This window comes from Vipera berus (assembly GCF_964194415.1).
Source record: "Vipera berus genome assembly, chromosome: 2".
Taxonomy (NCBI): domain Eukaryota; kingdom Metazoa; phylum Chordata; class Lepidosauria; order Squamata; family Viperidae; genus Vipera; species Vipera berus.
In genome coordinates, this window is record NC_138203.1 from 277,858,167 (window position 1) to 277,875,454 (window position 17,288).

Below are 17,288 nucleotides of genomic sequence, written 5' to 3' on the forward strand. Positions count from 1 at the left end.
GCATTGCGGTTGCCCTCAAGGGGGTCGGGTGGGTAGGGCCAGGGTGGGCGTGGCCTACTGGGTGGGCGTGGCTAGAGTGCGTATGGCCTACTGGGTGGGCGTGGCCAGCTCTACATCGTTCGCATCAAGGGTGCCTATGGGGGCCTGGGCAGGAGTGGGACAGATCTGAGGGTCTCTGGCAGGAGGAGGGTCTCTCGGCCAGGGCCAAGGCAGTGGGGGCCATTCAATCACTGTTTCCAGGATGGTTTCACGGGCCGTATGAAACCACTTCGCAGGCTGGATCCGGCCCCCGGGCCTTGTGTTTGACATGTCTGACTTAGATGATTGAGAATATCCATAGCTATAAAAAGTATTATACTGAATCAGGTTATATTTTAATGCCACTCTTCCTCTATACCAGGGGTCGGCAACCTAAAAAAGGAAAAGAGCCACCGGGAACCGGTTCCATCACAAATTAAAAAAACTGGGAGCCGCGTGCATGTGTCCATGCACGCGCATGCGCAAAAAACATTTTGCGCATGCGCGGACGCACGCGGTTGCCATTTTTTTAAAAAGTGAGATGGAACCGGTTCCCGGTTGCCCGACGGCGACGGCCCGTCTGCAAAGCTGCCGCTTTCGGCAGCTTTGCAGACGGGCCGCGGCAGCTTCCTCAAAGAGCGACACCGCTGCCCGTTCGCCCGGAGGTACGCGCGCACCTCTCCAAAGGTTTGGGGAGGTGCGCGCGCACCTCCGGTCGTTCGGAGAGGTGCGCGCGCACCTCTCGGAATGGGCCGCGGCATCGCTCTTTGAGGAAGCTGCCGTGGCCCATCTGCAAAGCTGCCGCTTTCGGCAGCTTTGCAGACGGGCTGCGGCAGCTTCCTCAAAGAACGACGCCGCGGCCCGTTCACGCGGAGGTACGCGCGCACCTCTCCAAAGGTTTGGGGAGGTGCGCGCGCACCTCCGGTCGTTCGGAGAGGTGCGCGCGCACCTCTCGGAATGGGCCGTGGCGTCGCTCTTTGAGGAAGCTGCCGTGGCCCATCTGCAAAGCTGCCGCTTTCGGCAGCTTTGCAGACGGGCCGCGGCAGCTTCCTCAAAGAGCGACGCCGCGGCCCGTTCGGCCTCAAATGTGCACCACAAAAGGGACGCCCCGGCCAGGAACATGGGACCAGGGCTGCATGGGGCTTATGGCTTATGGGTTTACATACCCCCATCCCAGCTAAAAGCAGGACCACTGTTAGATACCCAAGGAGCACAAAATCCTGAACTGAGATCATACACAATCGGCAGAAAGTTATCCCCTTTCGGGAGCCATGCGCTCTTACCTTTGTGTCCTGGCTTGTAGATGGGTTTATCAGTCTGAACAAAGGTGAGGCTCTCCTGATTTTCAATATATACTCTTTTCCGATCTAGGTACCTCAGGGTTGCTCCTGTTACCTCTACTGTGAAAAGCGCTATGTGGGAGTTGAAGGACCTTTCCCATTTGGGGATCTGGAGAAAGGAGAAAGGAGGGGCTTTAGCTTTTCTAGAGATGAGTACTGTGTCTGTTAATGGGCCAAGCCAGAACAAAGTTGGGGAGAGGAGAGGAGAGGGGAGGGGAGAGGAGAGGAGGACAGGAGAGGGGAGGGGAGGGGAGGACAGGAGAGGGGAGGACAGGAAGAGGGGAGGAAAGGGGAGAGGAGGACAGGAGGAGGAGAGGAGAGGAGGGGAGAGGAGGGGAGAGGAGAGGAGGAGGGGAGGAGAGGAGAGAGGAGAGGAAGGGAAGGGAGGAGAAAGAACAGGAGGAAGGGAGGAGAAGGGAGAAGAGGAGAGGAGGGGAGAGGAGGACAGGAGGAGGGGAGGAGAGAAGACAAGAGGAGAGGAGAGGAGAGGAGAGGAGGGGAGGAGGGGAAAAGACAAGAGGAGAGGAGGGGAGGGGAGGAGAGGAGAGGAGAGAAAGGAGAGAGAGGAGAGGAGAGGAGAGGAGAGGAAAGGAGAGAGGAGAGGAGAGGAGAGGAGAGGAGGAGGGGAGAAGACAAGAGGAGAGGAGAGGAGGGGAGGACAGGAGAAGAGAGGAGAGGAGAGGGGAGGAGAGGAAGGAGGAGAGGAAAGGGGAGAAAAGAACAGGAGGAGGAGAGGAGAGGAGAGCAGGGGAGGGGAGGGGAGAGGAGATGAGGAGGGGAGGAGAGGAGAGAGGAGAGGAGAGGAGGGGAAGGGAGGAGAAAGAACAGGAGGAGGGGAGGAGAAGGGAGAAGAGGAGAGGAGGGGAGAGGAGGACAGGAGGAGGGGAGGAGAGAAGACAAGAGGAGAGGAGAGGAGGGGAAAAGACAAGAGGAGAGGAGGGGAGGGGAGGAGAGGAGAGGAGAGAAAGGAGAGAGAGGAGAGGAGAGGAGAGGAGAGAGGAGAGGAGAGGAGGAGGGGAGAAGACAAGAGGAGAGGAGAGGAGGGGAGGACAGGAGAAGAGAGGAGAGGGGAGGAGAGGAAGGAGGAGAGGAAAGGGGAGAAAAGAACAGGAGGAGGAGAGGAGAGGAGAGCAGGGGAGGGGAGAGGAGAGGAGGAGAGGAGAGAGGAGAGGAGGGGAGAGGAGGGGAGGGGAGAGAAAAGGACAGGAGGAGGGGAGGAGAGAAGACAAGAGGAGAGGAGAGGAGAGGATCTATTCACACAACTCGGTGAATACAGTTGCCAAAGTTCCAAATAAACACGAAATCTCCTATTGCTGGTTTGATGGCTCTACGTATTGTTGATGTTGCAATTAACCCAGTAGCACAGTCATACTGTAGTAACGTCATGTAAAATCACGATGGGGGGAAAAATCCACTGTACCAAAAAGTACATCTAAACTATTTTTTTTAATCTGGCGATTCTTTTCCGACTGTACTTATACACGGGACACTCCGTCAACCTCCTTGCTCAGAGTCACAAACACAAGAGCTGCCAAAGGCTCTCACCTGGAACTCGGTGCACTGGAAGAGGTCTTTCTTGGAGACTTCTTCCCTTAGGAGGCTCCTGTTCTGCAACCCGTATTCCAGGGTGATGCTCAGCGTCACCGACTCATTCAGGTGGTTCAGCTGGACGCAGATCTTCCTGGAGGTTTCCGTGGGGACAACTACAGGCACCAGAACCAGGTATTCCCTGGGAAGGGGAAAACAGAAACAGTCAGAGGACCAGAGAACGAAGACAGCCATCCCACCATATGACTGGCACATCCCAATTCTGGTTGCAATACATACACACATACATACATACATACATACATACATACATACATACATACATACATAAAATCTGTTAAACTAAATTTAACTTTATAATATCCTCTATCATGTTGGAGGGAGGGAGGAGGAAAGGAAGGAAGGAAGGAAGGAAGGAAGGAAGGAAGGAAGGAAGGAAGGAAGGAAGGAAGGAAGGAAGGAAGGAAGGAAGGTTTTTAGTGGTTGAAGGCAAATAATTGGCAGATAAGGTAACCTTTATTGTCATTTTTACTCGAGCACACAGGCACACATTAAAAATGAAATTCTGTTGTTTGCTCTCAAAAAACAAGTATGTATCAACCCATACACATATATAGCACATATATACACATGCTATACACATATGCCTACTTTATACACACACACACACATATGCATATACATGCATACATATACATATATACATATATGTTAATCACTGTCCTTTTTTTAAATCCCATTTAATCCCAGAATGAAGGCTATTGCTAAGCACATTGATTTGTGCTTTAGATTGTAAGCCGCCCTGAGTCTTCGGAGAAGGGCGGGATATAAATGGAATTAAAATAAAATAAAAATTTTATATCCCGCCCTTCTCCGAAGACTCAGGGCGGCTTACAATCTAAAGCACAAATCAATGTGCTTAGCAGTAGCCTTCATTCTATGTATATGCCTGCTTATTAGGGCTTTCGTCCCCCCACTCCCCAAGCGGCATTATTACAAAGTCAGCTTATTGCCCCCAACAATCTGGGTCCTCATTTTACCTACCTCGGAAGGATGGAAGGCTGAGTCAACCTTGAGCCTGGTGGGATGCGAACCTGCACTACTTGCAGGCAGCCGGTGTTACTTAAGGAGGCATTAGCCCACTGCTCCACCAAGGCTCTTTGTTTTGAACACATAGTGGAAAAAGGAAGCTTGAGAATTCACAAGATCAATGAACTGTGACTGAATCTGGATGTTCTGCTTCGGATGCCACAAAGCCCCCTCCTCCCAGAAGGGAACAAGGAAAACAGTTCGTGAAGGGGAGGTGTAGCGTCCCAGACAACCCTGCAGATAATGATATATTTGCTCCTAAAGAGTTTATCCTTACTAAAAGGGGAAATTTTGCCCATCTCACTTTTCATCAAATCGTATTGCCAGAGACTTGAAAGTTGACACAGGTAATCTTTGACTTGCAACCATTTGCTTAGTGACTGTTCAAAGTTACAACAGCACTGAAAAAAGTGACTTATGACCAGTTTTCACATCTACGACCATTGCGGCAATCCCTGTAGCTGGACGCTGGCTACTGACTCACATTTATGACGGTCGCAGTCTCCCGGGGGTCACGTGATCGCCTTTTGCGGCCTTCCGACAAGCAAAGTCATCGGAGAAGCCAGATTCATTGAACAGTCGTGTTACTAACTTAACAAATGCAGTGATTCACTTGACGGCCGTGGCAAGAAAGGTCGTAAAATGGGACAAAACCCGTTTAACAACTGTCTCGCTGAGCAAGGGAAATTTGGGGCTCAGCTGTGGGTTATAAATCAAGGACTACCTGTATAATTTTCCCTGCTGGTGTAGAAAAGTCAAACAGCATGTTGTGCTAGCTATAGTTGTGAAGTCTTTTGGAGTCGAAATCCTCTGGGCTGGTATGAGTCCTAGCTACAGGTCATCCTCAATTTACAAGCACAACTGAGCCCCAAATTTCTGTTGCTAAGTGAGACATTTGTGATGTGTCTCTGGCCCCCATTTTACGACCTTTCCTACCACAGTCGTTAAGTGAATCACTGCAGTTGTTAAGTTAGGAACACAATTGTCGAGTGAATCTGGCTTCCCCATTGACTTTGCTTGCCCAAAGTTCACAAAAGGTGACCACATGACCCCGGGACACTACGAGGGTCACAAATAGGAGTCAGTGATCAAGCGTCCGAATTTTGATCAGCTGGCCATGGGGAGGCTGCAACAGTCATAAGTTGGAAAAATGGTCATAAGTCACTTTTTCCTGTGCTGTGGTAAATAAACTGTTGTAAGTTGAAGACCACCCGTATTAGCGCAGAGAAAGTTGACTGGCTTTGTTCTCTACGTCACAGCCCTTCAGGTGTTTGAAAATGCCTAATGTATCGTCTTTCCATGGGTGTACAAACCTCATTTTCTTTGTTTTTTTCAGAGATTTGTTTTCCAGTGCCGCCCCCCCCCCCTTGCTTGAAATAGCAAGTGAAACTCGCAAAACCAGTTGGGGGAAAACCTTTTAGCTCTTCCAGACTTTCTGATGCTGACTTCAAGGCATGCATACTTTTGAGAAACAGGAATTAGGAAGAACAGTTTCGTTGTGAAAGAGATGGAAGTAAAATTAACCCGGGGATTTCCTCACCCTTTTTCCTGGCTTAAATTAAAGAGTTTTCTTGTCGCATCATGTATGTGTAAACTAGATACTCAGTGCAAAAATGTAACACACCCTTTCTTCATATTTCTTGCTGTCATCATCAGTGGGCTACGCCTCACAAAATCTTCTGTTGGTCACAAATCAGTTACAGGTAGTTCTCGACTTACGACAAGTTGCTTAGCAACAGGCCCAGATTTGAAGTTCTGACAGTAGCCTCCCCCTGCGGTCACATGACCACACTCTGGGCACTTAGGCACCAACTGGGTTGCATTTACAGTCCCACGTCCACGTTTTTACAATCTTTTTGCCCAAAACCAACATTTACTTCTGGTTTTCCGCAAAACTAGCTCATAGCTAGTTTTGTTTAATGACTGTGTGGCCACTCCCAAAAAGGTCATAATATTGGATCGGTCATATGACCGTCACAAGTTAGGACTGGAATGGGTAGGCCCCATTTTGGTGGTAGATGGAGCACTACTCGTACCTATTCTTTGTGGGGAGGGATACAAAATTTGCTCTTGAATTGAAAACAATGCAAAGACTTAAAAGCATTGTTTCTCAGGTTCGGCCATATTAAGATGCATGGACTTCAAGTCCCAGCATTCCCCAGTCAGCAAGCAGCTTATTTCCTTTCATGAAAGAGTTAAAAGCTTAGTTCAGCCTCCTCACCAGGACTGCAGATTCCTTTCCAAGCAATTCCTGGCCTGACACATAACAGACTTTGGACCAGTTGTGGTCATAAGTCGAGGGCTGCCTGTTTTAGTCAGTTTTGTAAAACTCGCTTAGCAACGTAAACGTTCGGCTCAATTGTGGCCGTAAACCGAGGACTGCCTGTATTAGTCAGTTTTGCAAAACTCGCTTAGCCACAAAAAATTGGGGGCTCAGCTGTGGTCGTGAGGGCTGCCTGTATTAGTCAGTTCTGCAAAACTCGCTTAGCGGCCTAAACGTTCGGCTCAACTGTGGCTGTAAATCGAGGGCTGCCTGTCTCAGTCAGTTCTGCAAAACTCGCTTAGCGGCCTAAACGTTCGGCTCAACTGTGGCCGTAAATCGAGGGCTGCCTGTATTAGTCAGTTCTGCAAAACTCGCTTAGCGGCCTAAACGTTCGGCTCAACTGTGGCCGTAAATCGAGGGCTGCCTGTCTGTCAGTTCTGCAAAACTTGCTTAGCGGCCTAAACGTTCGGCTCAACTGTGGCCGTAAATCGAGGGCTGCCTGTCTCAGTCAGTTCTGCAAAACTCGCTTAGCGGCCTAAATGTTCGGCTCAACTGTGGCCGTAAATCGAGGGCTGCCTGTATTAGTCAGTTTTGCAAAAAAAGAAAAGGATGGGGTAATGTTGCGCCAAGGACAAAGAGACCCGGGTTCAAAACCACCCCTTGGCCAGTCACCAAAGGACGCTGGGTAGCCAAGTTGCTCTTTCTTTAACCCAGCCTCCCTTGCAGGGCTGTGGTGAGGACAAAAGACGGAAAAAAGGAGGGCTGTGCGTGCTTGCCTTGAGCTTCAGCAGGGTGAGGAAAAATAATATTAAAACACAAACACACACACACACACACACACAGCAGAGAAAAACCCCTTTTTCCTTTCTGAACAACCAGAATGAACTTTGAGGAGGGAGGGAGTGGGGGAACAAAGATGAAACAGAGAGGAGACTGCTTACGGTTTTGGGGTCGATGCCGAGGTCCCCCCGGGAAGGAGGAAGAGGCCTAGAAGGAAAAGGCAGGGTCCTGCAAGTAGCCGGCTCTTCCCCATAGCGTTGAGAGGTCAGCTGGTGGAGGCGTCAAAGCTGGTGGGTCAGAGGAGATGGCAATTGTTGCTCTCCACCTCTCCTGCTCCGGTCCTTCCCTAACCAGTGAGCAATTTTATACTCATTGCCCTCAGTCAGGGAGGCAGAGCTTATGCTGGCTATTTGCACAACTAGGATGCCTGCCCGCCCGGTGTGTGCATACCTGTGTAAGGTATGTGTGTGTGTGACCTTTGTCATCTGTTGTACTAGGCAACGTGCCAAGGTCAGAAATAGGAGCATGGCTTGAGCAACGCACCGGGAGGAACTCCGTGTGTGCAAATAGAAATTTTGCTCTTCTCTATCTCCTTTTTCACCCCACCCCCACCCCCCGCTGCCCTTCCGGGCCCGGGTTCGATCCATTTCTCAAGACCTAAAAAGGGCTGCCATACAGGTAGCCCTCGACTTACGACCACAACGGAGCCCAACATCTCCGTTGCTAAGCGAGACGGTTGTGAGTTTTTGCACCCTTCCGTGACCTCCCTTGCTGTCGTCGTTAAAACCTGGCTCCTGCAAAGAGGGCGGATACAGCAAACTCAGCTTTATAAGCAGCTTGAATGGAAGGGGTCTGGGTTGGTGTCGGAAGCCCCGACACATCTAACCGAAGGGTGCTTCTGGGACTGAAAGGATTCATAGGCAGTCCTCGACTTACGACCACCGCTCGCTGAGCCCGAAATTTCCGTGGCTAAGCAAAACATTGGCTAAGTGAGTTTCCCCCCCCCCCGTTTTACGACCTTTCTTGCCACGGTTGTTAAGTGAATAGCTGCAGTTGTTAAGTTGTTCCACACAGCTGTTAAGTGAAACTGGCTTCCCTATACACTTTGCTCGTCAGAAGACCACAAAACGTGATCACACTGCAACCGTCGTAATCTGAGCCGCTTGCCAAGTGACTGAATATTGATCACGTGACCATAGGATACTGCAACTGTCATAAGTGGGAACTAACAATAAGCAGCTAACTTAGAGCAGGCTTTTAAAGCTGGTGTGTATAAACATGGTGTGATCCTTGAACTGGACAGCAGCGAAAACTGCCATATTTTGCACCAAGTATAATTTCTACTTATTTTTAGAAGTAACCCTATGCAGAGCACCTCGAAATAGTCAGGACGGGATGTGACCGAGCGGGTGGATAACTAATAAAAGAGAATATTTGTAGCTCAGGGTTGAAATGAGGGGTCTCTAAGCTTGGTTGTTTTTGTGCAGGCATTTCATTACCCAACTGGGTAACATTTATCAGTGCTAGGGTGGATAACTGTGGCTAAATCTGACCAACTCAGGAACATTTTCCTTAATGCACTGTTTCTTTGTTAAGTTTATTTTATTTTTATTTATTAAATTTTTATACCGCCCTTCTCCCGAAGGACTCAGGGCGGTGTACAGGGCAATAAATATTAAAAAACAAAGTACAAAAGTTAAAAAACAATTAAATAATTTATGCCCGATATATACAATAGTTAAAACCATATTAAAAACCCAACCCCAAACCCATCAGACCAGGCCGGACTGCTCAAATAAATAGGTTTTGAGATCGCGCCGGAAGGAGCGAAGGTCGGGGGCCATCCGGAGCTCAACCGGCAAGCGGTTCCACAGGTCTGGCGCGCCCACAGAGAACGCCCTCCCCCCGGGGGCCACCAGTCGACATTCTCTGATCGGAGGCACCCTGAGGAGGCCCTCTCTGTGGGAGCGCACTGGACGGAGGGAGGTTGACGCCGGCAGCAGGTGCTGCCGTAGGTAATCCGGACCCATGCCATGTAGGGCTTTGTAGGTCATTACCAGCACCTTGAACCTCACCCGGAGGGCAACCGGCAGCCAATGCAGCTCGCGGAGCAGAGGTGTAACATGGGAGTATTGGGAGACTCCCAGCACAACTCGTGCGGCTGCATTCTGCACCAGTTGGAGCCTCCGAGTGGTCTTCAAGGGCAGCCCCATGTAGAGAGCATTACAGTAGTCCAAATGAGAGGTCACGAGCGCATGAGTGACTGTACGCAAGGCATCCCGGTTCAGATAGGGACGCAACTGGCGCACCAGGCGAACCTGGGCAAAGGCCCCCCTAGTCACAGCTCCTATATGATCTTCTAAAGAGAGCTGTGAGTCTAGGAGGACCCCCAAGTTGTGCGCCCTATCTACGGGGGGGGGCGCATTTCTCCAACGGGGAGAAATTGGGGAAACAAAACAAGCCCTTCATAAACGCACAACATAGGAGAACAAACCCGTCAGGACAAGATTCAGCAGTCCATCTGCACTTAAAAGGCCACATTTTCGAAGACAGCAAAGTCTCCACATTTTGGACAGAGGGGACCGCTGGTTTGAAAAAGGAGTCAATCAGGCCATCTAGGTCAAAACTGAACACCCCTCTCTCAACAGAGGGGGAGGGGTATGACCTCATCTATCTCAAGTCGACAACACAGTCCTATCCACAGTTCCAAGAAGGCTCCACACCCATTTGCACCACTCAGGTGACCCTGAGGACACCTGAAAAACCTCCAAGTGGCTGTTGTGATTCAGGGTCAGCCTGTGGGTTCGGCAGTTGGGTCGGAAGACTCAGAGGAGGAGGGGGGTGTTGAAGAGATTGCTGAGGGGGTTGAAGATCTTGCTGATGAGAGCCCTCAGCCAGGCCCCTCCCACCTGGTCACGATGGAGACCCAGCTGTGTGAGCCTGACAGTGTGGATGAAGATGACCCACAGCTGGCCCTGTTCAAGGACGCCCGACGCAGGAGGCAGTCAATCAGGAGTAAACAGAGGAAGGCAATGGGGCACCTCGGAAGGAGGCAGAGAGAAGCCACGCCCTGAACTGTATAAAAGGGGAATGCGTGGGAGGGCTGGTTTGCTGAAGGCAACCGCTTGAAAAGCTCCCGTTTCTTGGTTCGTGTCTTGTTCCGTTTGTTTTTGTATTAATAAATTTGGCAGGCTTAATTCCAGCCTCTTGCCTTCTTGTAAAAGGGGTTGTCCCTGCCTTTTCTGCAGGGCCGGTAGCAGGCTGGTACAGAACAGTGGCCTCAGCTTGACTCTCTAAAAAGAATGCAAATGACCGGCTGTCTGCGAGAAGCATAAATCCTTCCATTCCCCACCACCCAGTCAGAGCTGAAGCATCATCATCATCATAAAGTTGGAAGGGACCTTGGAGGTCATCTAGTCCAACCCCCTGCTCAGGCAGGAAACCCTATACCATTTCAGGCAAATGGCTGTCCAGTTTCTTCTTAAAAACCTCCAGTGTGTTGGAGCATTCACCACTTCTGGAGGCAGGTTGTTCCACTGGTTAATTGTTCTCACTGTCAGGAAGTTTCTCCTTAGTTCTAGGTTGCTTCTCTCCTTGGTTAGTTTCCATCCGTTGCTTCTTGTCCTGCTTTCAGGTGCTTTGGAGAACAGCTTGACTCCCTCTTCTTTGTGGCAGCCCTTGAGATATTGCAACACTGCTATCATGTCACACCTCACCCTTCTCTTCATTAAACTACACATACCCAATTCCAGCAACCGTTCCCCTAATCATCTTGGATGAGAGGCGAAACGTCTTCAAAGAAAAACAAGAAAGTCCAGTTGCCTCTTGAAAAAGCACCTTTGGGACAAGGCCGGAGCATTTTCAACAAAACCAACATGCCAACACCTCTTTGGGAGTTGATTTTGATGAACTTGGAAACTTTCAAATCAATCGCTGTTATCCATTTTCTGTCGCTTCTAAATGGAGATGAAGGCAAGCGTTTGCAGGAGCTGTACAACACTTATTTGATAAAGGGTCCAGTTAGAATTACCTTGCAAATATGAATGAACGTCAGTACTTTTGAGCAGGAGAAAATGCTTCCATGGTTAAAAAAAAAGAGAAAATGCTGCAAATATAGGTAGTCCTCAAATTACAATGGTTCGTTTAGTGACCATCCAAAGTTACAACAGCACTGAAAAAAGTGCTCTTACGACGGTTTTTCACACATCACCCTTGCAGCATCCCCATAATTGTATGATCACAATTCAGACACTTGGCAACTGGCACGTACAGGTAGTCCTCAACTTATGACCACAATTGAACCCAATTTTTTTGTTGCTGAGTGAAACATTTCTTAAGTGAATTTTGCCTCATTTTACAACCTTTCTTGCCACAGTTGTTTAGTGAATCACTGCAGTGGTTTAATTAGTGACACGGCTGTTAAGGAATCTGGCTTCCGCATTGTCTTTTCTTGTCTGAAGGTTGTAAAAGAGGATCACATGACTCCGGGATGCTACAACCGTCATAAAGATGAGCCAGTTGCCAAGCATCTGAAGTTTGATCACATGACTATGGGGATATTGCAATGGTCATGGGAAAAACGGTCATAAGCCACTTTTTCCAGTGCCGTTGTAACGGTTGTAAGTCGAGGACTACCTGTGTTTATGAGAGTTGCAGTGTCCCAGGGTCATGTGATCCATTTTTGCGACCGTCTGACAAGCCAAGGCAATAGGGGAAGTCAGATTCACTTTACAACCATGTTATTAACTTAACTGCAGTGATTCACTTAACAACGGAGGCAAGAAAGCTCATAAAATGGGGCAAGATTCAACAACAGTGTGAAAAACGGTCATAAGCCACTTTTTTCAGTGCCGTTGTAACTTTGAGCTGTCACTAAATGAACTATAATAATAATAAGTTGGAAGGGACCTTAGGGGTCATCTAGTCCAACCCCCTGCTCCGGCAGGAAACCCTATACCATTTCAGACAAATGGCTGTCCAGTCTCTTCTTAAAAACTTCCAGTGTTGGAGCATTCACCACTTCTGGAGGCAGGTTGTTTCACTGGTTAGTTGTTCTAACTGTCAGGAAGTTTCTCCTTAGTTCTAGGTTGCTTCTCTCCTTGACTAGTTTCCATCCGTTGCTTCTTGTCCTGCTTTCAGGTGCTTTGGAGAATAGCTTGGCTCCCTCTTCTTTGTGGCAGCCCCTGAGATATTGGAACACTGCTATCATGTCCCCCCTCACCCTTCTCTTCATTAAACTACACATACCCAATTCCAGCAACCGTTCCCTATATGTTTTAGCCTCCAGTCCCCCAATCATCTTTGTTGCTCTTCTCTGTACTCTTTCTAGAGCAGACATGTCAAACACAAGGCCCGGGGGACGGATCCAGCCCGCGAAGTGGTTTCATGTGGCCCCCGAAGCCATCCTGGAAACAGTGAGGGAACGGCCCCCGCTGCCTTGGCCCTGGCCCAGAGACCCTCCTTCTGCCAGAGACCCTCAGATCTGTCCCACTCCTGCCCAGGCCCCCATAGGCACCCTTGATGCGAACGATGTAGAGCTGGCCATGCCCACCCAGTAGGCCATATGCACTCTAGCCACGCCCACCCAGTAGGCCACGCCCACTCTGGCCATACCCACCCGGCCCCCTGAGGGCAACCGCAATGCTGATGCGGCCCTCAATGAAATTGAGTTTGACACCCCTGTTCTAGAGTCTCGACATCTTTTTTACATCGTGGTGACCAAAACTGGATGCAGTATTCCAGGTGTGGCCTGTTGGGAGTCGAGGACTACCTGTATGTATGACAGCTGCAGCGTCCCAGGGTCCCGTGATCCATTTTTGCAACCGTCTGGGGGGGGGAAGCCAGATTCACTTTACATCCGTGTAAAGTGTAACAACTGCCTCACTCAGCAACCGAAAGTTTGGGCTGAACTGCGGTCGTAAGTCCAGGACTACCTGCACAGTATTTTACTGACCGAGGGAAGGGTATTAAATGCCTCTGGCCAAACGAAACGTAAAAACTGTTTCGGGAACTTCAGGAGGGGACTGAGCAATTAGGATTTTCTGGGAAAGCCTCAGCCGGACCTTGAAGCGGTCGTGACCTCTTGTTCATTTGATTCAGTGACAAAATCTATTTGCTGGATTTGATCGTCTCTGTTGGCGTGAAAGCAGAACCAGAGCAGGACCAGAACGGAGCAGCCTCATTCCCCACACCTGACAAGAAGGGGACACAATTCTCCCCCCCCCCCCACACACTTCCGGTGCCATTGCCAACTGCTCCTTGAACCTCCATTTGGCCTGGTCAGCCCTGGTCAGAGTCAAACCCTCCAGGGGTTTAAGAGGTCAAAATTAGTCAAGGGTTTGAATCAGAAGTGGAGATGACAGATACAGCGTAAGAGGAGGAACTGGACATTCCGGTTAAGGGGTTGACACAATCCCTCACTACAAATGACAATGGAGGTTCTCAGTCATCTAGGTCAGGGTTTGTCCCAAAGGTGCTTTTTTTCCACGAGGCAACTGGATTTTCTTGTTTTTCTCTGAAGATGTTTCTCTTCTCCTCCAAGAAGCTTCTTCAGCTCTGACTGGATGGTGGGGAATGGAAAGATTTATCCTCCTTGCAGACAGAGGAGAACAAACCCATCGCCACAAGATTCAACACTCTTGTCTTGCATTTAAAAGATAAAAGCCACCCTTTCGAAGGCCACATTTTGGACAGAGAGGACCACCAGTTTGAAAGAGGGGTCAAAGAGGCCACCTATGTCAAAACTGAACTGCCTTCTCTCAACGGGGGGGCGGGGGGCGGGGCGGGGGGGGATACAACATCATCTATCTCCAATCTACAACAGAGTCCTTTCAGCAGTTCCAAGAAGGCTCCACACCCATTTGCACTACTCAGGTGACCCTGAGGATACAATCAAACCTCCAAGTGGCCTCAACAACTTACTAAAAGGATGCAAATAATAATAATAATAATAATAATAATAATAATAATAATAATAATAATAATAATAATAATAATAATAATAATAATAATAATAATATAAAGTTGGAAGGGACCTTGGAGGTCATCTAGTCCAACCCCCTGCTCAGGCAGGAAACCCTATACCATTTCAGGCAAATGGCTGTCCAGTCTCTTCTTAAAAACTTCCAGTGTTGGAGCATTCACCACCTCTGGAGGCAGGTCGTTCCACTGCTTAATTGTTCTAACTGTCAGGAAGTTTCTCCTTAGTTCTAGGTTGCTTCTCTCCTTGACTAGTTTCCATCCGTTGCTTCTTGTCCTGCTTTCAGGTGCTTTGCAGAATAGCTTGACTCCCTCTTCTTTGTGGTAGCCCCTGAGATATTGGAACACTGCTATCATGTTACCCCTCACCCTTCTCTTCATTAAACTACACATACCGAATTCCAGCAACCGTTCCCTATATGTTTTAGCCTCCAGCCCCCTAATCATCTTGGTTGCTCTTCTCTGTACTCTTTCTAGAGTCTCGACATCTTTTTTACATCGTGGTGACCAAAACTGGATGCAGCATTCCAGGTGTGGCCTTACCAAAGCATTGTAAAGTGGTATTAGTACTTCACTTGATCTTAATTCTATCCCTCTGTTAATGCAGCCTAGCACTGTGTTGGCTTTTTTGGCAGCTGCAGCACACTGCTGGCTCATATTGAAGTGATTGTCTACTAAGACTCCGAGATCCCTCTCACAGTTACTACTATTGAGCAAGGTACCACCTATACTATACCTATGCATTTGATTTTTCCTGCCTAAATGTAGAACCTTACCAGCTATGACCAGCTATCTGCAAGGCGTATAAATCCTTCCATTTCCCCCACCATCCAGTCAGAGCTGGAGAAGCTTCTTGGATGAAGTCTTTGAAGTCTTCAAAGAAAAACAAGAAAGTCCAGTTGCCTCCTGAAAAAGCACCTTTGGGACCTCACCATAAAAATAGTATTAAAAGTAATGTGCCTCTCCTAAGTAATTTTAATATTGAAATAGTTTAACAAATCTGCAATGGAGTGCTGTCACGTGTCATAGTGTGGGGAAAAGACAGGTAGTCCTCGACTTACAAGAGTTCATTCAGTGACCGTTCAAAGTTACAACGGCACTGGGAAAAGTGACTTATGACTGTTTTTCACACGCTCTTTGCAGCCTCCCCATGATCACATGATCAAAATTCAAATGCTTGGCCACTGGTTCACACTTATGACCCTTGCTGTGTCCCAAGGTCATATCATCACCTTTTGCAACCTTGCAAAGTCAATGGGGAAGCCAGATTTACTTAACAACAAGACTACTCTTATCAACTGCAGCAATTCACTTAACAACTGTGGCAATCGGACCCAGATTGTTGGGGGCAATAAGCTGACTTTGTAATAATGCCGCTTGGGGGGGGGGCGAAAGCCCTAATAAGCAGGCATATACATAGAATGAAGGCTATTGCTAAGCACATTGATTTGTGCTTCTTAGACTGTAAGCCGCCCTGAGTCTTCGGAGAAGGGCGGGATATAAATGGGATTAAAATAAAAATAAATAAAAAAATAAGAAATGTCGTAAAATGGGGCAAAACTCATGTAACAAATGTCTCACTTAACAATAGATGTTCCTCTCTGCCCCCTCCCCAGCTGGGCCACCAAGCTGCAAAGGTTGGGGACCACTGTTGCATCCAGACTTGGCTAAGTGCCAGAGCATTTTAGAAGTTCCATGGTTGGATGTAGGTTGGTCACAGACAGATCTGGGTGTCTCAAACGTAGCAACTTAAAAATATGTGGATATCAGAGTCTCGGCATGCCAAGGATGAAACTTTGGCAGCTATGTGCCTCTGCGTTTCAACTTGCCTTTCAAGCAAGGTGTGGGGGGGGAGTGTTAGTTTCAAGTGAGTTAGAATTAGAAATGAAACTTCTACGATTCTGCTGAAGATCGGGAGAGCCTGAAACCTTTTCAAGGACACCAGAACAGGTGTCAATTTGAAGCTGATGGTTCCCATAACTAAGTGAACTTCTTTATATGGACTACATAAGATGTTGGGGGATTTGGCTGGGAAAATCATGGTTTAAGTCTATGAATTGGTGTTGGAATCTCAGAGTTACAGTAGCTTTGCTTCGACATAACCATGCGGAGGATTCAATAAACAGTAAGATTTTCAGAGACGGAATGAACCTGGAGTTTTATTTGGATTCTCGAGCTGGATGTTGACAACCTTGCTGAGTGGAGCTGGATGTTGACAACCTTGCTGAGTGGGGAATTCTGGGAGGTGAAGTCCACATCTTCAAGTCGCCAAGGTTGAGGAAACAGGAGATAGATAAAGGGCCTGTTCTGTAAGCTGCCCTGGGGAAACTATTAAAAAAAACACACACACAAAACTGAGAGAACTGAAATCAGTACTGTGGGAGAAGCCATCTTTGGAGGCTCATTTGATCAACCAAATATCTAACAGTATGGAGAGTCTCAGTCATTCAGGATCACGGTTGTCCCAGAGGTGCTTTTTCAAGAGGCAACTAGACTTGCTTTGCAGAAAGAAAGTCCCAAAAAAAAGAAAAGAAAAGAAAGTCCAGTTGCCTCTTGAAAAAGCACCTTTTTGGACGATCAGCCAAGTTAAGTCTAGCAAACAAGAGAGTGTCCTTCCTCAAGGGCCTAGCAAGCTCTGTGGAGCCATGGAAGAAGGAGAGATGTGTTCTGTACCAGCCTGCTACCGGCCCTGCAGCAAAAGCAGGGATAACCCCTTTACAAACGGCAAGAGGCTGGAATAAAGCCTGCCAAATTTATTCACATAAAACAGAGCAAGACAAGACACCAACCATAAAACACGAGCTAAGAAACAGGAACTATCCAAGCGGTTGCCTTCAGCAAACCAGCCCTCCCACACATTCCCCTTAAATACAGTTCAGGGCGTGGCCTCTCTCTGCCTCCTTCCGAGGTGCCCCATTGCCTTCCTCTGTTTACTCCTGATTGACTGCCTCCTGCGTCGGGCATCCTTGAACAGGGCCAGCTGTAGGTCATCTTCATCCACGCTGTCAGGCTCACACAGCTGGGTCTGCGTCGTGACCAGATGAGAGGGGCCTGGCTGGGGGCTCTCATCAAGCTGTCCAATCCCCTCAGCAAGCTCTTCAACACCCCCCTTCTCCTCCTCTGAGTCGTCCGACCCAACTGCCGAACCCACAGGCTGACCCTGAATCACAACAAGATGTTCTCCGATGACTGAGAAACAGAAGCCATTTGTCAGGTTCCCATAAATCCCTAACAGGACACTGCCATTCTGGTGGGAGTGGGGGAGGGGAAAC

General features: G+C 48.6%; 1 protein-coding gene across 3 annotated transcripts in view; it reads right to left on the reverse strand.

Annotated features, from left to right (window-relative positions):
- The window catches only part of LOC308661145 (alpha-2-macroglobulin-like), a 113,892-nt gene that overhangs the window by 84,503 nt on the left and 12,101 nt on the right, over positions 1-17,288 (reverse strand). The window contains exons 2-4 of one of the 3 annotated variants that reach the window (XM_081315938.1): positions 7,200-7,307; positions 2,904-3,087; positions 1,302-1,467 (exon numbers count right to left, since the gene is read on the reverse strand). In XM_081315938.1, the coding sequence (XP_081172064.1) occupies positions 1,302-1,467; positions 2,904-3,087; positions 7,200-7,291 (442 nt within the window). In that variant the 5' untranslated portion in view covers positions 7,292-7,307. Of the gene's footprint in view, positions 1-1,301; positions 1,468-2,903; positions 3,088-7,199; positions 7,385-17,288 lie in introns of all 3 variants that reach the window. The other 2 variants (XM_081315936.1, XM_081315937.1) reach the window with 2 other exon arrangements.